Genomic DNA, 24824 nt, shown 5'->3' with positions numbered 1-24824 from the left:
GTTGCGGCGGTGGGCCAGCGCGGAGGGCCGGGTGGACCAGCGTGCCGCCCCAGCCCGCGGAGGGGCTCACGTCTTGCGTGTGGGGGACCAAAGATGGAGGCGCGCTGGCCGGCTGAGCTGAGAAAGGTCAGGTCCCACCTCCGCTCGGTGTGGCCAGCGTGTGGACGAAGCTCCCAACCTCGAAACAGTTCAGCTCCCTATAAGTTCACCAGGCATTCCAGAAGGCCAGTGACAAGGCTAAATGGCCGGCTACACCAGCCAGTGGCGTGGGCATGCGCTCTTGTGTGCGACACGGGGAGCACTCGCGATCAGCGCATGACATCGTTCCGTTGACTTTTTATTTGGTTCCACCACAACCCTAAATTGGCGCAACAAGCGTGCAAAAACGTCCTGCGGCGGTCAAATGGTGCACTTTTTATCAATGAGCTAAAACGGCGTCAAAAGGTGCACCTATCACCACTGGCCTGAAATAACCTAGATGCGTTCAGTACACTGTCCGGTACGATCCAGGTGCGGTTTCAGCATGACTTAAAGACGGCTCCGTCGCCACCGCAAGCTGTCCCGAAATGGGTGCAACGCTTCCCAGGCACGCTCCAACGCACAGTTCTCACTTTAACTGCGATGCATGTGGAACCTTAAGTTCTAGCTGCGTCTCTGAGCGTTCCAAAATGTTCGGTTACCTCTGGCATATACATTATCCTGTGTTAAAAAAGCACAAAGTCAGAGTCCGATTTACCTCCCCAAGCATTTTATGTACATATCTTTTGCTACACATAGGAACATAAGAACTACAGAAGTCGGGGATCTGACGGCTTTGCGCATCACTTTTCATGCTTCTGGCTAGATCTGAACCGGTTTTGCATGAATCAGTCGTTCATGGTGCGACTTGGAGGGAGCTGTCTATTATGCAGAGATAGTGGCTCGTTACGGCTTGTTCCAAAGTCCATGAAGCCTCACGGTAAGTGGTGAGCCTCAAGGTCTCATCAGTAAGTGACGGTCAAGTACATTGTTCAATCATCATACCAATGTTACTCTACAGGCGTTAACAGGATGAGGGTAGCTTTGCGACTGTCATGCAGACTCTGGACTGTTTTTAGAGAACGAGAATTCAGGATATCTTACTGACAGCTATCTGCATTCGATGTACTAAAGGTACAATTTGCCTCCGTTTTCAGTGTGGCATGTGAAGTTGATGTGTAGTGCAGCTCGTTTTATTGTTTTCGACATAGATTTTTCTTGACATTGAATCGTTACAACAAACAGGTATCTGGTTACCATAGGCTGCCAATAATGTATATATATATATATATATATATATATATATGTATATATAATGACAACTTTTCATAACATGTCGAATTGTATAAACTTTGTGGGGACAGATTCAAGATTCTTGACTTAATATAGTACAGCTTAATGATCAACAGCTCGTTTTCGGTCACTCTAACTTCTTCACTGATGTAGCTGAGGCAAAATATGCTGTCTTCAATGCCAGGCAACGAGGGAGTTGTGCACAGCACACCCCAACCATATGCCATTTATTGGCGATGCGAGAGCTTGACTTTGAACACAAAAGTTTCTCAAGAGCATCGCATACTAGAACTGATAACTTTGAAAATGGTCGAAAGTGCAAAGTTTACCGTCAGACCAATAATCTGCCAACAGTCGTGTAGTGGCATTCCAAATGAGTTGAAGAAAAATGAGATCTTCAAAAGTGCGTAGAAGCAAAAAATGCTGAATCCCCAAAACGCACAAGGCACGTGCTGATTGTTTCCGAGGATGGCAGACAGCCGCCACCTATGCCCCCTCCCCCCCCCCCCTCTGTTTCCGCCGTGCCAATTACAGACCAGCATAAATGCAGTCCCATGCCAAAAGCCATAAAAGCTAGTCCCATTTTCATGCGAAAGCATCAGAACATCATACGTGTCTGAAGAAAATGAGAAAGCTGCAAAATTTGTGCTGCCGAAAACATAAAACGTCTAAATACACCAAGCTCTTCTGTGGATTTAGACGTTTTAAAGCAAAATATCTTAGTAAAAACTAGATGAATTATGTCCAGGCATGGACCGGATATTTTTCGTGCATGCTATTTAAACCAAACATTTAGCACCTAAGCTCAAACAATCCTTTTAGCCCGTAAACCAGGCCAAGTATTGACAGCAAAGGTAATGCCGGGTGAACCTAAGGACCATATAAGTTTTTGCAGTAAGGGTAACGACGGGTATATATTTTTGAAGTGAAGGTTTTATCGCGTAGCACAATGTTGCTCATAAGCCTTTGCAGGAGGAGATAGGTCGTATATAAGTAATAACTGTAAAAGTTTTTGCTGTGTAAGTAATGACAGGCATAAGTCTTGCTATGTACGCGAATGTTACGCATACGTCTTGCAGTAGAAGCAATGTGTGTGTGTTTTGAGTCTATGTTCATTTGCAGTAGACGTAATGACGTGTAAGTATTTCAAAAATAATTTTATTTGCATGACGTTAATGTTGGGCATAAGTATTAGCAGTTAAAGTATGCAGCACTGTCTTCGGTAGCTATTTTTGCCGTCGCACTAAAGTCGCGAAACAAAATACCAGCGATCAGATCAATTTTCGAACATTTGAAAAAGGAACGGTTCCTGTAAGATTGGATGGCACTAAGTATCGCCCCAGTAGTCTTCCCTGAAATCTATCGAACCTTCTTGAGAAAGTTGGTTTGAAGCGAATTTATGATCATCTTACAGGGTATGTTTGCATTCAAGAATGATATTTGCATGTGGACCGGAGCACGTAGCTTATCTTCAGATATTGCATCTAACTCACTGTTTGCACTCGGCTCTGGATTGAAGACATTTTTTCTTTTGAAATTTACCCTCATATGCCAAAAATTGTGGCAATATTTAACGCAGTGATTTATGACACATGTGTGAGTTCTGTTGTGACAATCCTGGTAGCTAACGTGTTTGATTAAATCAAACTCTTTTGAAAGGAGCAATGTGCACGAATAAGCGATAACTTATCCCGATATAAATCTTTGAGCTTCGGTTTCTCTCTAGGATTAGTGCTGGCACCCCTCTGACCGCAGCCCACCTTAACCATCTTTCCGACAGAACCCCGAATCCCGCTCCCTTTTGCGCTGACCACACCACTTTGCACAGCTCTCTCCAGCACAGGCCAAACCAGATCCAGCAATCTTTTCAATCCGATTTGTACATGATCCGTGAATTTGAGAAACCTGGTCCAGAAATCCTTTCAATAGGATTTAAACATGGTTGGTGACTTCACGGGCAGGTAGAAACCCCACTGATCGGGATGGGCGAACCGGTGCACTTCCTGGGCAGAAACCATTCAGTTCACTCAACGATTTGATCGATCTGAATGACAAACGGGTTTGCTGTCTTGCACGAGTAAAAAAACTGTCTTGCACATACCGGCGCTCCGACAATTGTCTTGGTGGGTTGAGGGTTGGTTGTGTGTTAGACAGGCAGGCGCAGGGAAGTGTCGAGCGGGGAAGTGGTGCAACTGGTGGGTTGAGGGGTGGTTGTGTGTTAGACAGGCAGGCGCAGGGAAGTGTCGAGCGGGGAAGTGGTGCAACTGGTGGGTTGAGGGGTGGTTGTGTGTTAGACAGGCAGGCGCAGGGAAGTGTCGAGCGGGGAAGTGGTGCAACTGGTGGGTTGAGGGGTGGTTGTGTGTTAGACAGGCAGGCGCAGGGAAGTGTCGAGCGGGGAAGTGGTGCAACTGGTGGGTTGAGGGTGGTTGTGTGTTAGACAGGCAGGCGCAGGGAAGTGTCGAGCGGGGAAGTGGTGCAACTGGTGGGTTGAGGGTTGGTGGTGTGTTAGGCAGGCGAGCGCAGGGGAGTGTCGAGCGGGGAAGTGGTGCAATTGGTGGGTTGAGGGTTGATTGTGTGTTAGGCAGGTGGGTGCAGGGGAGTGTGGAGCGGGGGAGTGGTGCAATTGGTGGGTTGAGGGTTGATTGTGTGTTAGGCAGGCAGGCGCAGGGGAGTGTCGAGCGGGGGAGTGGTGCAATTGGTGGGTTGAGGGTTGGTTGAGTGTTAGGCAGGCAGGCGCAGGGGAGTGTCGAGCGGGGGAGTGGTGCAATTGGTGGGTCGAGGGTTGATTGTGTGTTAGACAGGCAGGCGCAGGGGAGTGTCGAGCGGGGGAGTGGTGCAATTGGTGGGTTGAGGGTTGGTTGTGTGTTAGGCAGGCAGGCGCAGGGGAGTGTCGAGCGGGGGAGTGGTGCAGTTAGTGGGTTGAGGGTTGGTTGTGTGTTAGGCAGACAGGCGCAGGGGAGTGTCGAGCGGGGGAGTGGTGTAATTGGTGGGTTGAGGGTTGGTTGTGTGTTAGGCAGGTGAGCGCAGGGGAGTGTCGAGCGGGGGAGTGGTGCAATTGGTGGGTTGAGGGTTGGTTGTGTGTTAGGCAGGTGAGCGCAGGGGAGTGTCGAGCGGGCGAGTGGTGCGACCGTTAACGATGCGGGTGTTTGTGTGTATTCTACATGGCTTTTGTTTTTCTTTTTCTCACTTGTTTATTTTCGCTAGTGCCTAAGTTAAGCGTCTATGTTAGCGATGCATGAGGGGTGAAGTCAGTACGTGTTGCCACGGTACACGTACTGACACGTACAAAAGTAACACGGGGGCAAATGTGACTAGCAGGAAAAATCAGGTCCTTGGGGTCAAATGAGCACTTGATAAACTTCTATTGTTATCTCATGAGTTGATCATGCTATGAGAAGGAGGGAATGGCGTTGAATAGCTCATGCAAAACTTCATCAGATGGGAGTTGGTGACAATCGTCACATGAGACCTATGATGTGTCGTGTTCGGTGGAAGAGGTGAAGACCACTGTTGCACTGGCCTGTGCGGTTACATCAACACCTAGACAAAACGTCAATGGGGAAAAAGGCACACAAAATGCTTTCTCAAAGGCGTCCCATTAAGGTCTAATGACATGACCTTCGAAGGGTTAAATCCGGTCACAAACGCCAAAGTTTGACCGAGCTTGATCTTGGATGGCCTGGCCGTGAAGATCACTAGACGGATGATAATGCCCTTAAGACTGATCCAGATAAACACAGCAGCCTGGAAAGCCTCTTAGGAGAGCATTTCCCGCGATGAATTAGCGTGTGCTGTTACTTTGGGTAAAATGTCACCGACATAGCTTCAAGAAAGGTGATCGACCTAGCCTCGAGATCATGAACCGTCAGGGTAGGTAGGTTAACCGTCGATGCAGGAAAATTGAATGTTAACAAATGTGATGATGATGCAAACTCCGCTTCCCGAAGTTTTGGCACTCTGCTCAACACCAATCGGAAGTTATTCCTTCAGGAAATCCTGAAGGGGCCTATTAGGCTACCTTTTCGTGGGGCATGATTTTAGATTGATCATTTGATGGCCCATTAACACATGCGGATGGAGCGATTCGACGCCAAAGGTGGGTAACCGACCTTTACAAAGAAGTTATAGATTGCGAACGCCCCAGGTTTTTCAACCCAAATTTCCCAGGATGCGTGCAAATGCTACATACACAACCGCGGAGAATTTTGGCAGTATGTCACCATTCGTTCATGGTTGAATTACGAAAAGCCTCAGGGCGTCTTCGAGGCCCTTCCACTCGTATGGTGTGAGTTGAATGACTTGTTATGGTGGCATGACATAAGTACGACAGGAAAAACTTTCCCCGATAGAAGTGCTACGACATCAGTTGTACGCGACATTGATTGCACTGAAAAACTTTAACATGTTTTACTTATACGCGACATTATTTCTACTGCAACGACTTAGACACGACAAACTTTATGCCTCAAGAACTTGTGCACGTCATTACATCAACTGACAAAGTTATATAGTCTTTACTTTTACCTGACATGACTTTTTGTGCGAAATCATGCACGAAATGAATGCTTCACGATAAAACTCCTTCTACAAAAACCTGCACTCGTCATTACTCATGCTGTAAAGACTTGTGCAGCTTTCACTTATACGCGACATTTATACTGCAAAAACTGATAAACGTCATAAGTACTACATGACAAAACTTTTGCCGCAAAAAGATTGATCAGTCTTTACTTCTATAGCAAAGGCTTGACTTCAAGTCTTTGGTCTAGCACTTATTTCGCGCATAAGTCTTCGCAGAAGTAATGCCGTATATAAGCAATGGCGGTGTAAGTTTTTGCGGTAGAGGTAATGAGGGTTTGTAAAGCATAAGTTCTGTCGCGTAGCACTAATGTCGCGCATAAGCCTTTGCGGTACAAGTAAAGCCGTGTATAAGTAATGACTGTATATACGGTAGAAATAATGACAAACACTAGTTTTGTCGTCTAGTACTAATGTCGTGTATACGTTTTTGCAGTAGAAGTAATGTCGTGTATGAAAAATAAAGGTGCAAGTGTTTACAGTGGGAGTAATGACAAGTGCAAGTTCTGCGGTACGAGTTCTATCGGGTAGCACTAATGTAGTGCATAAGTGTTGGCATTGAAGGTAATATCGTTACACTTCTTTCGGTAGAAGTTTTGTCATAGCCCTGATGTCGTGGAACTGTTAAAACCCAGTATAACTGACGGGCAACTTGAACAGCCTAGCTAGGTCGCTTTCGCACACGCCGCTGACAACCACCGGCATCGCACTCATAGATAGGACGCTAGCATTTTGGCGCCAGGGCCAGTGACCTGCACCACTAGCCTAGCTAACTGCTCTATCAAGCACAGCTGACAAGGTCGTCACTCGATCCTAGACGTGACGCTGTCCCCGCCCCGTTCGGCGTCAGCTGGCCTGGGGCCGCTCGGCGGCGCCGGCTGCCGAGCCGTCACGTCCCACGGTCACCCGCCGGCCATGCTCCTCCGCATGCCGCGTAAGCGAGGGACGGTGTACGCCCGGCAGCCCGTCTGACATATGACCAGCCCTGTCATTTGTCATGTTTTATTCGGCCCCTTGCGGCAGGCGCCAGATCTCGACACGCATTTTCACTCGGTGGGTTTCCGATACAGCACTGGCGGCGGGACGGGCTGGGGAAGCGGGGGCCTGCGAGGCGTTCGGTAGCCCGTTGTAGGCGTGTCTGCAACTGATACCATCGCCGGAAGCGTTTTTCCTACCATGTTTACTGCATTATACAACGACTGGCGCCTTCTTTTGGCAGCCTTTGTCAACAACGTGTGTCCCAAGCGATGCATGCGAATAATATAATGGCGGGAACTGGTAAATGCACGAGCGCTACGACATTAGGTCAGTGTTCCACAGTATCGTTTGTGTTCGTAGCGACGAACGATTCCCAGAGGTGTCCTTCGCTTTCGCCAGGCTCTTAGTGTAGGTGCTGTGGCCAGTCACAGGCAGGGGACATCGAAGCACAAAGGCTGTGCGATCATAGCATACCTATCCATAGCCTAAATTCTTTCACGCTGCCACGTTAATGTTGCGCTAATGAATGCTGTGAACAATCTACGATACGTTTGTAACGACAAGCGCGACGGGCACCGTGTAAAGAATTCACGGGTGGGGATCATCCAAGCCGTGGGCATAGACACCCCTAGGGTCAGTGGGGCTCCGTAACTTGGGCAGATTCATCCGTTTTTGTCCTTTGCCCATATGAATAAGGTTCAGGGCAGATCGAGCCCGGCTGATCCGATATGTGTGGTCACGTCCTTGATCCCAGATGACTTTGTAGTACCTTAAGAGGGAGTTGTTACATTTGACATTAGTACTTAAAGTTAGCATACACATGTAACAAACTGAAAGATGCGCGGCACCGGTGTTCACTGTACGTGCGCGGGACCGGTTTTCACTGTACGTGACACGGGACGCCAAGCGCAGGTATGGCTGGAATGTGTTGAACACCGCATTGCCATCGCGTTAGGGCGCTATCGTGAGACTTGCTACAAAGGCAGTTTGGTAGCAAAATCCACTGAAGGAATGCTTCGTCCGCAGGTAGATAAAACTAAGGCCAATATCTTTCGCGAAAGGTGTGTGGTTTTCGTAATAATAGACAGGAAGCCCAATGAAACAGGTATGCAAAAATCGTCAGTTCAAGTACGTTATCTCAGCCATGAGAAGTACTTGATCAAGGCGGGCTTTACAACTCGACTCGCACACGCCCGCATTCGGGCTGAGAGATGGGCCCCTTTAACGTCATCTGCTATGCATCCGATTTGCCCCTGGCGCTTGTACAACATTTTGCACTATGGCCGGCCGTGAAGTGAATAATAGCGTCCGGAGTCGAGAAAAGTAGCTCAGAACTGACAGAGGGAGCTTCCGTGACCTCCGCCGGTCACTTAAAGGGCCAGAGCCAGAAGCAGAATTACAGGAGCCTTGGACAAGTTCCGTGATTCTGATCAAGCAAATCTTCGCATATCTTTATGCAGCAGTTCTTCGTAGCATAACTTCGCATGTCAGGTCTGGATGATGTGGTCCGAGCCTCGAGCCATCGTACACAAATATTTCAGCAAACATTTGAATCCGCCAGTTGTACCAACGAAACCTCGCACGCGAAATTCTGTATGTTCTGTACCTCTGTTCAGTTCTGTAGCAGTTTGCTGTCCTCCGTACCTGTTCTATGTATGGCCCAGTTCCTAAAACATTACACACCCGGACTAACGGGCCACAAACAGTTGAGCTCAACACCCCAGAGACCGCACGGGATAAACATCTGGCTACCACATCCACCATTATGCGGAAACCCTGGTTCGCCATCTTATTCACAAGACAGTCCTCGAAGGAACTTAGTCAATGCAATCCGAGTCAGCCCAATTACCTCGAGATCATAGCCCTGAACATCCAGAGTCTGGACTGCAGGTTTTGGAAGTCTGCTGTTTGTTGCTGTTGCATTTCTGCGTGTTTCTGAACCATGCATGCGTTCAAAGAGTTACTGATAGACATGAACTGACGCTAACGTCTCGTCCTGGGTCCTTGAACAACACATGTACCGAGTCCACAAATCATTGCTGCCGTCCCGCACATCACGCGCCGGCTCTTCCTGAGTTTGGGAGGAGCTCATGCCCCGTGCGTCCCCTCCTAAATTTGCACTGGGCTGTTGGGGTTGTGACTTGGCCAGGGCGGTCAGCGAATGCGAGTGTTGTGCATAAGGAGGTGACCCATGCCTGGCAAAACTGGTCTATTTTAGAGAATATGACAATCCTTCATGACTTAAACGGAAACGCAGATGGTCTCCAGTCAATGAATTGTAAATTTAAACAAACGAGATGCGAATTATCGGTGTACGGCAAAACGTGATACGACTACGAAGTGTGCGTGCGAAGAAATGTTGCGAAGAATTGCGTATGGGAAGAAAGGCAGCACAAAGAAGTGTGACTCGAAAAATTGCATATGCGAGGAAATGGTGTATGAATAATTGCTCGTAGAAGAAATGTGATGCGAGTAATTGCGTATACGATTTCTTGCATGCTGAAAGCTTTGGGCTGCGGAGATTTTTGTCTACGAACTTTTGTAATTGCAAAGATTTCTACTTGGGAAGATATGCGTGGGAAGAAATCCTATAGAAACATGCGTGGAACGCGGTGTTGCTGACGAACAAATGCCATTCGATTAATAACTCTAAACTTTTACAAAGTCATCAGCCGTAAGGACGAGCTGTGGAGGGCCGATATCACTACTGATTTGTGCGTAAAGCAGCCGGAACTCACACTTCAAAACTATCACCGAATTTCTCTCCTAGAACAACTTCGGCCTGGCTGAGTCACGAGTTTGTTCACCGGTCATTCTTACCCGCCCCTCCTCCCACACACAACCTCATTCTTCATTCGACTTCATTTGCCTTTGTAGGTAGGATGAACATACATTTCTCAAAGCTCCGCATATCTGTCCCGAGCTTCGTGAACCTGCTCTGAGGAGACTCTCAGCGGCAGGCAGAACCAAGGCCAAATACAAATACAGAACGGAATATTGGGAACTTCAGCGGGCTGGAATCCGCGCGTCAATTCGGTCGCCAACTATGTATGGCAGCCATAAGGTGCCGCCACAGGTTCGCAAACAGCCAACGAAAGCATTCCACTAAGATGCGAGACAACCCTGTCCAGTGCATATTTAGATAGATTGTTGGTGGGGCGAGTAAAGAGCAGGGGCGAAGAAGTGTATTCGAAATTAGGGAGGTGCTTGGAAGTGCTGTGAGTCGTTCCTTTCCATGCACCACGAGCATCCCAGTGCTAAATTGTCCCAAATGCTGCGGGGGGAGGGGGGAGATCCTGCGAATCCACATGACGCAGGTTCAGCGCCAACGTTCAGTGCGCATGTTTCAAATGCATCTGAAGTAAACTAAACGAAATCATTAAGTCTGAAAAAGGTGAAGGGCCAGTAAGCATTGCTGCCCCTTTCATCTCTTCTCACCCTCCGTTCTAAACCTTTGGTCAGAAATGAGGACCGGCTCGGGTCACTGACCCATCATGACCACAAATCAGGACGCACATGTTAGGGAATGAAACGTCAGACGGGGCCACAACAGGAACAATAGGGCAAGGAATAACTACGTCAGAAACCATGGCTTAGAGCGAAGGCTGCATTCGATATTCTGTTGCGGCATGTGCCACCTAAAGGCGGCCTGAGCCAGGTAACTGGCACGACTGAGGCGTGACAATGTCGGGGTATGCCGGAGGCTAATGTGGCTATCATAAGTCACTGCAAAGCTCATTGAGACTACTGCAGATGCTTTGCAGTTCTGACGGAAAATGTTATTTCAGAAACAGTCCTCTTCAGTGTGTGTGGGGGGGGGGGGGGGGGAGGGGGGCTGCGCCAGTGTGATATAGTTCGGGGAAAACGAGAGCAGCCTGCTCAGGCCTTTCCGAGACCAGGTCGTGTTGGGACATCTGTTCTGAACGTGTATCTTGCCAGCGCAGCTAAACTTCCTGTTTTGGGCTGGCCTGACTGAATGAATGGAGTGGTCGAATTGCCCGCAGATCACATGGAATCAGGCACCAGATTACCTGCAACCAGAATTCCAAGGGTCCCAAGCCCGAGGGGTCATACTCGCAGCCATCAGGACCCAGGCACTACGAACATGTGACTGCCGGGACCGATTTGGCGGGGAGAGTGGACCTCCAGGGACCCGGCGGCCACCATCTGCACCCCACCCTCCCGCTGGCGCTCCCTCTGGGCGACTGCCGTCGGCCGCCTGCGTCGGCGGTCCGACGGCGCGCCGTGACGTCAGCGGCCGCTGATTGGCCAGTGGAGCGCCTGCCGGCCGCCCATTGGCCACCGGCGCGCCGGGGGCGGGACCGTCGGCGTACCGCAGCCCTCAAGTGGCCTTATCCGTCTCCGGGGGCGGTCTCTCGGGGCTGGGGCCGCAGCGCACCAATATCGTCCCGCATCAAAAGTCTATACCCAGGAGCTCCGAAACCAAATAGAGGTGGCGCGTCTCTGGGACAGCGCGGTGCGAAATTGATCCGACCGCGACGCTGCCACTGCTGCCCCTGGGACGCCCCGGAGAGGACGCCCGAGGGCGAGCGCTCGGCCCCCCGTGACCGCCGACGCCGAGCCCCGGAGTGCAGCGCCGGACCCTCGACCGGCGCCGACAGCCTCTCGACGCTAATTACCAGCCTCCAAGGACATTTGAATGTGGCACGCGCGAAAAATTTGATCGGCCCCCAGTGAACTGTTGAGACAGCGGCGCGAGCGCGCGCCTGGCGGCGCCGGCCCGGACGGCATGATGTTCGGGCTGCAGGAAAGCAGCCTGCACCAGTCGCGCGCGGCCGTGACCGGGCTGAAGGAAGAGCCGCTCACCTCGCGCGCCTGGATCCAGCCGGCCATCTCGGTGGAGCAATCGCACAGGTCAGTGAGCGCGGCGCGGCCGGCCGCCGCCGCCCGCCGTCCGCGCACCGCCAGTCGGGCTTCCCGGCCCCTGGCCGTGAAGGCGCGCGAGCGGGTCGCGCTCCCGGGCGCCGGAGCACGGGCGTGGGTGTGGTGCCGAGCTGGGGCCGCAGCCGAACGCACGTGACACGTGGCAGTGGCCGCTGCGACCGGAGATCAGCCGCAGCCAGGATGTGGCATGACAGGTAAAATAATAGCCAACAAATGCCCCATCTCTGCCAGCACTTGGTAGTTTTTCCCAACTGGGAAAGTTATTCATATAACATTTTTCAGTTCAACTCGCTTTGAACCCTCCGAAGATATGCTTGTCTTCAGAAAATTGGAGCTGAAATGCGTGCTAATCCGGACGGACTGGTCACCAGCGTGGGCGTATGCAGGATTAGCTTAACTAGAGTTCACGAACCTAATAGGAAACTGAGAAGCTTAAAAACAGGCACAGGCTTGCAAGGTTCATATTAAAGGCTTGCATATTATTGCAACGTCCCCCCTGCATTTCGCGTCCCCCATGTGACCCTCCGCTAATTCGTCTTAGAAAAACCGATCGGCTATCCGCGTCGTAAATGTTATGTGCTCCCAAATGATATGACAATAATATGCTATAGCAATGCTGGACAAGGTAACGCATCTACACTTGCGTCACTTGAAACAGATGGTTACACTTGCTGTCAAAGGTAACTTCCCATTACCGGTGCTCCTGGGGGCCGGCGGAGGTGCAAATTCCACCAACGACTTTGGGATAGGGTATCACGCCTACGGTGTCGGCTTAGAAAAATTGGGCGGATAATGCCCCCCCCCCCTTTGTCATCAGTCGGGTGGCGCCACCGCTGAAAGCTCCACAGCCCGTCGTAACCTTGAGCTTGTGAACGAGCAGAAAGAGCAAGAGGCAGAGCATCAACATCCTGTGGCCCGTTATGCTTTACAGACCTGAAATTAATCAGAATGATCAGTGGAAACACTCGTTTCTTTAACTGGAGTCAGCTTACATGGGATATGAAATGTCATATAGGGAAAGTCTCACTTTTTGGAGATTTCAGCCCACGTCTCCCGGTTCCTTCCCTCCAATGGCAGTCTCAAACCACCCGAAACCTTGTAAAAGTCACTACAGACAGCGAAAAGCTTGTGTTTTTGAAGAGAATATTGCCTTCGACTGCCTGATCAACTTGACGACGCTCCGCTCCTGAGAAAAACACGGGAATGTTCGTTATTTTTCAAATATTTGGCATGTGCTCCATAAAAACTATTTGACGGAAATCATGCATTAACAACTCTTGTCTTGAGCCAGCATTTCAGCAATGGGTACGTTGGGTCATATCACCCGCAGGTCAGACATCCAGTGGTGTCAAAGTACGAGCATGTCGACCGCCTAACGTAGTCCTTTTATCTGCCGAGCGTAACGTGTAATGCAGTAGAGTCTTCAACCCACTACCGCTCCTGAACACTGCTCGTTTCCCCTCAGCAGGACCTGCGACACAGACTTTTCTATAAATACGCTGGCGAGAAAACGCAACAGTATCCACGCATCAGCGCACCGTCATTGAAAGCCGAGGCACCTGCAGCAGCCGAGCCCACTCCGCCCCGCACCATGGCCGTCATCATGCTAGGGCGTCCGGCCCGACCCAGCGGTGTTGCCGGTCAGCACGGTGGCCCGGGTCAGCAGGCGGCGGATTGCGTCAGGCGCCTATACGCTGATCAGCTGTCCGTCTAGCGGTCTGCGGGGAGCGCCACCGTTATCACCAGCCGTCCTATTCGGATAAATCCTAGCGCGAGGTGATGAGTCTGCGATGTCGTGTTCAAATTATTTTCAGATCCTGTGAAGGTTACTCCTCAGAAAGCAGCGACTGCAGAGTGGTCTTGTGACAATTTGTTCCTTTGGCGAAGGTTTTAAGCTTCCTTTTGTGTGCCACCCTTCCGGGTGAGACGTCCAAATGCTGCACGCATATCACAATTGTGTTGGACAGTATATCTGCTCCTGGGGTATTAATTGATGGGGGCAAGAAACGCCTTAAATCACTGTTTTTCGCACTATGAATTATTTTCCTCAGACTAACCGACCTTCAGTACAGCGGGAATGCTATAAAACCGACCACAGCCAAACAATTATTGGGATATACTGATAGAATAATTGACGTTTCGGGCAGTATTCATGCCCGCGGAACACCGTAAACACTCATGATTATGAGCACTGCTGGGAACAAACAGTATTTGGATCCTATATCTCATGATTGCTCAACATCCCTGTTTAACTTGCATCCCCTGGTATATCGAAGGTCGATTTGTTTCAGTACAAGCCACTCTGTAGATCATTCAGAGAACCTCGGAAGAGGAGAAACCCTATAGAGACTATTGTGATGGGACATGTCTGCGAAGCGATGCCCGTAACACTACAGTAGGCAATGTCAATTCCTGTGGATTGGTGGGTTTTCTGGTGGAGTCACATCATTACAGGCAAGTGGGCGTTTCCATTGCCCTCACTCTGGGGTATCCACTCGTGCAGCTTTCAGTGAGGGATCAACTGTTGCTGTCAGCAGCAGTAGTCGATCTTCTCTTCCTTCTTAGAGCCTATTTGAAGACAAGCTTTCGAAATCACACCTACTATGCCTGTTTTGTTTTTCTTCAAAGTTTTATGGAGGCTTTTCGTGGTTGGAACTATCTATATCTGCGGAGCAGCAACGGGAGATGCAAGCATCGCGGTCGGGGGGGGGGGGATGGGGTCATCACTCTCACAAAACGGTGCAAAGCGTGCAAGGTGACTGACGTTTTCGAAAACTGACTGGGGTCTCCAACAGCAATTTTGAAGTTGGGACAATTCTTTCCACGCGTCGCCGTTGGTCTGGAGCAAACATTTCGAATTCATGGGGGGGGAGGGGGTGCCCCCGAGTCATGCAGAGCCAAAACTAAGAATGGCTCGCTTGAAAACTCCGCCCATGGCTCCTAGATAGCACTCATTGGTGATATATAGGTCCAGTGGCATTCATTTTTGACATTTCGGAGACTGTTCGCCTTGCTGAAGGTTAAGGTGATAAGGTGATTGATGCGATAAGCATTTTGTTAGCAGACGTGGCTAATATTCAAATGACTCGCTCAAGACTGCATTTAATTCGTCATCAGATATATATTTTTTAACTTCTGCTTTGTCATAGAGGAGATGCCGTCCTGTGGATGGGTAGGGCGCCTGGCGAAACTAAAACGGGGGTGCAGCAGACCACTACCGCAGCGCGCGCGCACCTGTAGCAGCCCACCACCGCAGCGCGCGCGCAACTGCAGCAGACCACCACCGCAGCTCGCGCGCAACTGCAGGCTGTGCAGCATTCGCTCACTTTGACTGTCCCGACCAGGGGCGTATTTATGTAGTGGCTTATGGAGGCGCGTGCCCTTGCCCACCCTCATCAAATGCACTACAGTGTTAATATATGCGTGACTACACGTAAATACACACGAATGCCAACTTCAACAATTAAGCTTTAATGTAAACATGCAACATAACACAGATCGAGAGCATGCAATGTTGCCTGACGCCATACAATACATATTGTGTGCTTGCGGCGCGCGTAACTGGATTTCCAGTGTACTTGATGTAGTCAGGTCAGCTGGGATGAAGTTTGCATAACGTCCTTTGGCAGCTGACAGTGCTCAGACAGCCAGGATACGGCCGAACTGTGTGCAGTCTGTGTTGGTAGCCGCAACTGCGATCACTGCAGTGTACAGCCACTGATCTGTTGTGTGGAACTTGAACCTGGGGCGATATGTGACTTCTCTTCGAACCGTTAATCTGCTTACGTCTTGGCTGCTCGGTGTGGCTTGACTGTGCGTTATTCTGTGCTGGTCGAGTGGAGCAATCTCTTCAACATTGGGAAACTTTGGCTGACAAAGAAGAGCTGGAAAGCAAAGAGTGGAAGAAAACAAAAAGGGAACAGGGAGTTAAGGAAGTGCTCAAAGGTTACGAACTGCCACCACCGCTGTTCTGTGTTTTAGGGCTGAGCTGGTGGAGAATTGCCAATGGGTGAAAAGAGCAGCACAACTTCAATATGGGCTGCTCAGCGGATTTCAAAGCCGATCGCCAAATTGAATGCAAAACTACAACCAATACGATAGTCCCAGGAGAAAGTGAGGCGGAGCACTCAATTGTTGGCTTCCCTCGCGTATGCCAGTGGGTCTGGGTATGGGGTGGTAGTGCATTTCCAAAATTTCAGTTGCAGCCGATTGTAAGAAACTCTCTTCCCTCTCGCTGCAATGTCTTTCAGCTGCTGCATTGTAGTGGAATGGAGCACCATTATCCGTTCAGGGAAAGTGTCAGTGGTGCTGTGTCAAAGTAATGTGAGATGCGTGAACATGCATGTTGACTGTATATGTGGAAAATGGTATTAGCATTGAACAAATCGCCTGATCGTTGCAGGTGACTTAGGTGCGCTTTCGGACTTAAGTAAGCCCAGTACAATTGCGTTACCGTAATACAAAGGGAAACGCTCGTCACCAATGGTCTCGCGCCATTCTGCACCACATATGCGTCGTTCGGCCTGCCGATGCTGGAAACGTTGCTTTCCAGCTGGTATGTTTCCATTGCTTGATCATGTGATGGTCAACCGGACAGGAGTTACGAGGAGCGCCGGCCCTGACCTCAGCCCATTCGGAGCGGACGGGTCAAACACTTCCTCACAGACGGAAAGGTGAAGTTCATATGAGCCACGCACACCGGTGCCACGCGCCGAGGGAGACGCTAATGATCCTGCAGTTGAATACCACACCTTCGCTGTCGCTTGGAAGCAATATACCCAAAGCACCGTTTGTTCCGCCCCCCCCCCTCCCCCCCCGAAGACGGAATGCGGCACCGTCCTTGGGGTCACGCCTGCCGCCAGCTTGACTGCTGACTTAACTGGCCACTGCAGCTGCCACGAAATCCCAACTGTACTTGGTATCGTGCGACGCATGACCAATTGGCAAATGCTGCTCAGGCTTCGACCCACGTGAATGGCGTGGCGATACTCAAGCGATTGGCCAAGGAGTGATAAGAATACGCAGTGAATAATGAATGACGCCGCGATTTACGGCGTGGCAAAGCTCCACCACTCGGAGGTGTGAGGTAGGCGCCTGTCGTTATTAAACGCCAGCACTGCTGCAATCGCTCTGCAAGTGGATGAGAAATTCCACCCTGTTTTTCGGTCGTGACCCACGGGGCCGAAGGCTGGGCGATCACCTATTCCGCGGCACGCAACATAATGCACCGTTTAATGGCCTGAGCATATGCCTTGGTTTCGCCCGTGTGGCGAACCTCTTGTAGAAATCATAATTCCTTTTTAAGTATCCATGTGTCCTGAAAACACGAGAAGTGCGGCGACATCGCTGGGTGGTTTGCTGAACCGGCAGGTGCCGCCACTCCCCATGACTGAAGGGCCAAACGCGTCGGCGTCGTGAGCTTCATAGCAGGAAAATGCAACCCACGCCATGTTTTGATGAACATTTCATTAAAAGACAAGAGGACATTAAGCAAGAGCTTAGATCACGTCTCGGAGGCGCAGGCGGCGGAAGCAAGCCAGTGTCTCGGGATGAGTCGGTGGTTGGTGACGGGCACCAGTGGTTCGAGACGAGTCGGTGCTTGGTGAAGGGCACCAGTGTCTCGGGAAGAGTCGGTGCTTGGTGACGGGCACCAGTGGTTCGTTTATCCGCTCGTCTCCGGGGACGCACACAAGAGCGCTCCCGGGACGCCTCTGATGGGAATCTCATGGGAGCCATTCCACGGAGCCGCCGCTACAGGCCCCCGTCATGTCTGTCTCAGTAGCTTCCTGAACTTGTCTTCGGGCCTCCTGATGTGACGTTTTGGTGTGCTGTAGCGAAGGAAGTGAGGTTGTGCGGCCTTTGGGCGCACCCGTTTTGTTTCATTGTTGTTTTTTTTCTACAGCCTTGGGCGCACCGATTTGAGTGCACGATTTGCGCGATGTCCACCTTGAGCTCGATCCCGTATATCCTGGCCACCCTCCTGTGCGCGCCTCTGCCAAATCTGCGCGCGTTGAAAGAAATCAAGTTGAAGTGCAGATTCCCTTCATGTGGAACTGGCCGTAATTGGTCTGCACGAGTACCATGTGAACAACTTTACCTGGGGAAGCGCGCCGTTCCCATCCATTTGCAGCCCACATCAACATCTTGTAACGCAATGTAAGTTTTTTGGTGCGGAGAAAATTCTGTGGAAATGACACCACAGATGGAGAATCGGTGTGGCCATCGCTATTTTTCATGTCATTCGCTGAAAGCTTTGATGGTGATGTCAAATAGCTTGATAGTTCAGAATTCTCGTTCCTGACGTAAGGCTGACGGGTCTATCAATCGGCAGTACCGGCACCATATCGAACAGGGTCTTTTGCCTTCGCTGTTTGCGCGTCCATTGTTATCATCGATGCTTAGACCTTAGTGGCATACCAATCTGGTGACGTAATCATCCTGGAATGCAGTTATGCTGTCAGTGCAACCTGCAACCTGCAAGTAAATTGTGATCCTACCGGAAATAACAGCAGCTTGTTTAATTTATCTATTTAACCTTAAAGCTAACTTTGTTCATGGGCGTTGGCATAGTGCATGATGCAAACACGGCGTATACGATGTAAGCGTTTTTCTTGCCGCCGCGCAAATAACAACATCGTAAAGTGACAGCACTCGTCGTGGCGTGCTTGTCTCACGGTGCAGGCTTCTTCACATTTCCTTCAAAACGTGTCCGTTCAAAGTGCACGTCGCACGCAAAACAAGGGCCCTCCATCACTGTCATTTGAGGAAATGGGTTCAGCCAAGGAACACCACACGCAAGCCATCAGCCATTCTCCTTGATGAGGCAGACCTGCTCGGCACTCAGGCCACGCGTCATCTGACGACACCGACACATCGCAGCAGGTGTTCGAGCATGCTGTAGCAGGTGTTGAAACATATTGCAGCAGGTGTTGGAACATATTGCAGCAGGTGAAAATATTACAGAAGGCGTTTGAACATCTTGCAGGAGGTGTTGGAAGTTATTGCAGCGAATGTTGTAACATATTGCGGCAGGTGTTTGAACATATTGTGGCATACGAAACGTATTGCAGAAGGCGTTGGAACATATTGCAGCAGGTGCTGGAACATATTGCAGGAGGTGTTGGAAATTATTGCAGGAGGTTTTGCGCTGTGCATGACGGTCATGCCAAGCGTTCGCTGTCGCCCCCGAGTGTCCAGTGCGGTCGCCACCGCTGTCGACGGCCGCCGGCCCTCTGAGTCCCTCCTCCGCCGCGCCACCCACCGGCCGGCGCGGTCACTGAGACCGCCAGGAGACCCCTGGCATAGCTGACCCCGTGCCGTCGCCTGGCCGCACGACGGGGTGCGACGCTCTACCGCACTACACACGGAATCACAGGCCCCAGGAAGTCAGACATTCGCGAGAGCGTAGGCAGGGTCACCGCGGCCGCCGCCCCCGCCATAGGTGGGAGGACACGCGCTGACCGCGCCCCCTGACCAGAAGCCGTGCACAAGAGAGCGGACATGCCACGGTTGGATCTCCGTCCGGAAACGTCCGCCGCCGCTACCGGAAATCAATGGCGCTGTTTAATTAATTAGCGTGGTCCGGACGTAATAAGCACGGCACCTATTTTCCGGCGGCGTTTGACTCTTTGCCGGGCACGTGGCGCGGCCGGGTCCCCTCCGGCGGCACGTGCCGGTCGCATTGTTTGTCGGGCGCCGCGGCGCGCGACGTGGCGCCACCGCTCTTGATTTAATGCACGGACATTACGGCTGAACAGAGTGAAAACGGCGCCGGCCGGTCCACTCGAGTGTTTAATTTCGGCCGAGTGCACGGGCACGATCCGTGCAGCATTGCCCCCCGGAGCCCGGCGTAAAGCGCGCCGGGCATGGTGCGCGCCCGCCGGCTATTCAGCGCACTTTGCGCCGATAAGCCGGCGAAAAATAGCAGCGAATAATGCTGTCATGTGCGCCCCCAGGGGCTTCCGGGCCTTCAGCGCTGGTGTCCGAGTGGCACTTGGGGAGGAGCGGAGTGGCGACGTTGCCGAGTGGTATGCTTGGTGGGAGTGGCGGCGGCCTCGGGTGCAGGGTGTGCTGCGCGGTCGGCGCCCCGACACGTCAGGTGTGAAAAGTTCCACCCGTCATCTGTCTGCCTCCGAGGCTTCAGGAGCAGCACCGGAATCGGCTGCGGGACACCGCGGACGGGGCGCTCCGTGGGGAGGGGAAGGGCATGTCCATTGACCTGCGGCTGATAGTTAAAATTCTAACCGGAGGCAGCCAGCTGAAGACTTCGGCCGAAAGCTGAAGACAAATCTTATGCGACTACGGCCCAGTTTTGTGATTCAGCTTCACTCCACAAACTGCGCCGCTCACCGTGATTGGTGGTCGGCAGGTCAGGCCGTCAGGCCGGGGCCACTACCTCGGCGATCCAGCTGGGCTGCACGAACGCGCACGTGTCGCAGTCGCCTACGCCAGTTTTAGCCATGACGGCAATGCAGTTGTTGGCCATAAGCGGGATCTGAATCTCGGCCTTTCGATCCACAGTCGACGTCCGATCAGTTACGCCTTTTTAGCACTGGTAATACCCACCCGGTTCGTATAACAAAGGCGCTTCACACGCTCGGCAAGGTCACCCCTGACGGTGACTCTGCTGTCGGTGAATGTGCCATCGGTGGCTGTGCCGTCGGTGACTCTGCTGTCGGTGAACGTGCCATCGGTGGCTGTGCCGTCGGTGACTCTGCTGTCGGTGAACGTGCCATCGGTGGCTGTGCCGTCGGTGACTCTGCTGTCGGTGAATGTGCCATCGGTGGCTGTGCCGTCGGTGACTGCTGTCGGTGAACGTGCCATCGGTGGCTGTGCCGTCGGTGACTGCTGTCGGTGAACGTGCCATCGGTGGCTGTGCCGTCGGTGACTCTGCTGTCGGTGAACGTGCCATCGGTGGCTGTGCCGTCGGTGACATTGACAGCCGGGGCGGTATTTGCGGGGAAGCTGTGACTGTGCTTACGGTGAATGTGCTAATGGTAACCGCGCTGATCATTACTGTTCTCGCGAAAACTGTGCTTATGTTGACTGATACCGGCGGCTGTGCAAGAGCGGTTCTGCTATCGGTGACTGAGTTAACAGTGATATGTTGACGAGGAATATGGTAACGGTAGCTGTGCTAATGGCACCTGCCGGCGGTATTTGTGCCACAGTAATTGTTCTAACGTAACTGTACTGAAAGTAATCTTTCCTGGCTCTTTTCGACGGTGACTGTGCTATCAGCAACGGCAAGTACTCTGGCGACGTCTGTAGCTTACCGTGACCGCGACCGTGCCGGTGCTGACACCGACGGGACCCTTTCAGTGTGGGCCTCGGTCGGGTCCACTTCGAGAAGCAGCCACCGTCGAACCTGCGCAAGAGCAACTTCTTCCACTTCGTGATCGCGCTCTACGACCGGATCGGCCAGCCCGTGGAGGTGGAGCGCACCGCCTTCGCTGGGTTCGTCGAGAAGGACGAGGTAGGACGGCAATGCGATCCTGAGGCTGCAGCTGCGTGGCCGAGCTGCTTCACGGCCGTCCATGTTAACGTTCACCTCACAGCGACGTACAGAGCTTGGAACCAGTGGTGCCACGTATTTAAAATTGCATTTCCCAGTGACGTCATCGTATGTGCGAAGCCGCAGCGCTGGCGGCTTTGCTGGCTTCCCCCTGCCTGTCAAGGGCTGCCCGCGTTGGCCACTCGGCGGATGCGTGACAGAATAAAGCCCCAGCCGTCGGGAGGGTGCTGTCTCCCTCGGGCCTCGGCACTAAAAGGGGCCCAAAAGAACACATGATATATAGCTTATCTTGATCTGGTAGGGCTCTTACGTATTAATGGGCCCGTGCTAGACCAGATATAGTCAAGTCATTTTGTGCCGGTGGATTCTGTACGAGACCGTGGATGGCTCCAATATGTAGCTTTTCCAAGGAACTACTTAGTTTTGCGAGCATATCATCACGAAGTTCGCATTCATCAAACTGCGACCCATTTGTCTGAGGTAGGTGTTATTTGATCACAACTTAATAACAGTAGTATTTCGATAGGAGAACATAACTTTCTGGCTCCACATAGCTGTGACCCCATATCTTCGGAGGTCCCACAAATTGCCCATCTCCGGTTAATACACAACACTATTTGTTACTGCCGGCATCCAAATCAAGCTAACCTTTTCCATCGTCATAAGGCTATAAACTGTGCTAACACGCCGCGCCCAAGTCATCTCAGCTGACGTTTCTGGTCTATCTGAGCTATTCCAATGCTGGATGTCGTCGTCCATCCGGAAATCCAGTCTTTATCGTCACAGCTGCGCATGACAGCATTCACACCTTCTATGGCATGGCCTGTGCCCACGTATGCCATTTCATAATCTGTGCAGGGTTCATCACCTTCGCCATGTTCTTTGTTTACCTACGAGCCGGCGTGCATGGCAGCTACCGTCCCTCCCCTTGAGCCGCGCCTCCCCACCGTCCCTCTCCTGCCTCCCCGGCGGACCGAGCATCTGAAAGAGAAATGATAAATACTTAATCTCTTTCATCCGGGGTATTTTTTCTGAGTCGCGATATTATTTTGACTTCCCCTCGCGGCCGTCCCGCGGGAGTCGTCTGTGTGCTCAACTGGGATCGATCGGGCGGGCTGCGGCCGCCCTCTCGCGGGCCGGCGTCACCCTGCGGGCCGCGCGAGACGCCCCGGGCCACCGCGCAGAGGCGCGCCCAGGCAGAGGACCCGGGGGGGCGCCAGCCGCGGCGGGAGGCAGACGAAGGGAGGGTGGGGCTGCGGTGCTCATGCAGAGAACAGGAGATATAACAGTACTCAGAGTCTTAGAGAATCAGGGGTGGGGTAGATGGGGGGGGGGGGGGGGGGGGGGGGAAGCAGAGGGAAGAAGCGGGCCAGATAAAACCCAGCCAAGCTTATTTATCATCCGAGCACTCCCAACACACAAACATTCTTCGGCCTGTTCATTCCAGGTGGCCATACCTACGACTCGACCTTGGTGGTTACACAAGATGGCCGAGGATCGGCCCTGGCTGGCTCGGCTTCCCGTCCCATGCATACAGTTCCGTCCCATCCACGGCGTGTCACTGGCCAAAACAGACCGCGCTTGGTCCGCCAGGGGTCGAAAGGGCTTTCCTTGCGCAGCTTTGTTGCCTTAATCCATGCTCATAAATAAGTATCTCTTGGAACACGTTTTTGGGCGGGAAAGCTAGCGACAGGTAACAACTGGCTATTGACTGATCATGAGGCCCACGAATTATACAATGTCAATCAAATCGTTTCTAAAATACTCTTGAAATCAACCGGCTGCGTCGCATGTACAGCTATTGAAAGAACGCAAGGATAATCCAAAGGGTGGGAGGGACAAGCCCAGTTTTAAGCTGAATGGCTTCCGTACATCACTGTAACATCGACGTTAAACTTTCAAGAGAAATAAGTGGGCCATGGTTCCTCTCCCCCTCCTCCCTAATTCCTACGCTCATGATAAGTGGCATGTATTTTAGCAACTCCGGACTCCAGGTATTCCTCCTTAAACAACTGATAAAACTCGCAGAAGGGTAGAGCTCTTTCAAGCTACACCAGCTGTAGCGGACTGGTACAGGACCGTGCCCACTTAAGGCCCCGTGACGTGGTTGTGTGCCGTGCTGGTCTGGCTACGGAGGCTCGGCTGGCACCAGCAGTCAGCAGCGGGCGTTGTGTGCCGTGCTGGTCTGGCTACGGAGGCTCAGCCAGCACCAGCAGCTAGCAGCGGGGGTTGTGTGCCGTGCTGGTCTGGCTCCGGAGGCTCAGCCAGCACCAGCAGTCAGCAGCGGGGGTTGTGTGCCGTGCCGGTCTGGCTCCGGAGGCTCGGCCGGCACCAGCAGTCGGCAGCACGGCACCAGTGCACCACCGAATGTACAAGTAACGGCCATGTTCCCCGTTTCAGGAACCGGAGGGGCAAAAAACCAACAACGGAATACATTACCGATTGCAGCTGCTCTTCGCCAATGGTCAGTCTCTGTCTGGCAAAGTGTGACGCTCTTCTTGTCCACTGCAGCATTCTATTCACCGGTTGCAGGACCTTAATGCTAAATCGATACGCTGGCCATATCGTTGAACGATATACATCTCGTTGGTTTGCATTTTTAATGGCCGCGTTCCTCGTCATGCGACAGCCCCACCACCATTTCCAGCAGCACTTCACCACAAGCCCGCTGCAGCGCCTCACATTTGACAGATGGCGTAGTGTGTTGTGCTGTGCGGACCTTACGGTCCGCGCAGCCTGGTTTGGTTACGGCCTGGTTTGGTTACGGCCTGGTTTGGATGCGTACAGTGGGACCCTGACGCTCCCGCCGAAGCTCTACGCCTCCACAATTCTGGTCTCTTCTGGATCCCTGCGTACGACTGGCCCAAACCGTATTCAATCTTCGTCGGGGTATAAAAGTGTTCCCAGCCGGATTTAGAACGAGAGAAGCGTCTCTGGAGAAGCCCCACCCGACCAGCAAAGCTGTGATTATGTTGCCACATTTTCTCGAGAAGTCCTTGTCCCGCTGGAACATTCGTCGTACCATGTATCAATCGGGGGAAAGAAACGGCTGCTTGGTACGGCACACCTGCTCTTCAATTGACGCGACATTCTCGTTATGTTTTGACGTGTTCGCTCTGTTTGCTGGCCATAACATACCACGAAAGGCGAGGCGCAAGTAATATTGGGACACACTCAAATGTTCTTTGTGCTTTAGCCGATGATGCTGCCTTCACGACGCATGCAAGGCATTTCAATGTTTATTACTTTTGAGGCGGCCTCGCCGCGGTGCTTCTGACAATGTTCAGATTAAATATTATTGGTTGATTCTTGTAGCCGTTGGCCGGATGGGAGATGTCACGCTTCGTGTTATACGAGCTGATTTGTTGAGTGCTTCCACTCTCTTTATCTTCAACTTCTCCGGTCCCTCCTACTTCGCAATATTCGCCTCCTGCCCCTTCTCGTCATCCTGATCCTGCTCTCCTGCCTCCTGTACTTTACCCCTCCTCCTCCTTCTCCTCCTCCTCCACCTCCTCCCCATCTTTCTCCTCCCTCTCTT

General features: G+C 52.0%; 1 protein-coding gene across 3 annotated transcripts in view; it reads left to right on the top strand.

Moving 5' to 3' along the window:
* The first annotated feature begins 11275 nt into the window (after positions 1-11275).
* LOC119112117 (transcription factor collier) overlaps positions 11276-24824 on the top strand; it is a 59623-nt gene continuing 46074 nt past the window's right edge. For 2 of the 3 annotated variants that reach the window (XM_037236145.1, XM_037236144.1), the window contains exons 1-3: positions 11276-11742; positions 21094-21247; positions 23687-23750. In XM_037236145.1, the coding sequence (XP_037092040.1) occupies positions 11618-11742; positions 21094-21247; positions 23687-23750 (343 nt within the window). In that variant the 5' untranslated portion in view covers positions 11276-11617. Of the gene's footprint in view, positions 11743-11880; positions 11967-21093; positions 21248-23686; positions 23751-24824 lie in introns of those variants that run through there. The other variant, XM_037236146.1, reaches the window with a different exon arrangement.

Source organism: Pollicipes pollicipes, unplaced genomic scaffold (assembly GCF_011947565.3).
Source record: "Pollicipes pollicipes isolate AB1234 unplaced genomic scaffold, Ppol_2.1 Scaffold_7261;HRSCAF=8764_pilon_pilon_pilon, whole genome shotgun sequence".
Lineage (NCBI taxonomy): Eukaryota > Metazoa > Arthropoda > Thecostraca > Pollicipedomorpha > Pollicipedidae > Pollicipes > Pollicipes pollicipes.
The sequence above is the reverse complement of the archived record's forward strand: the minus strand, read 5'-3'. Positions and strand labels throughout refer to the sequence as shown.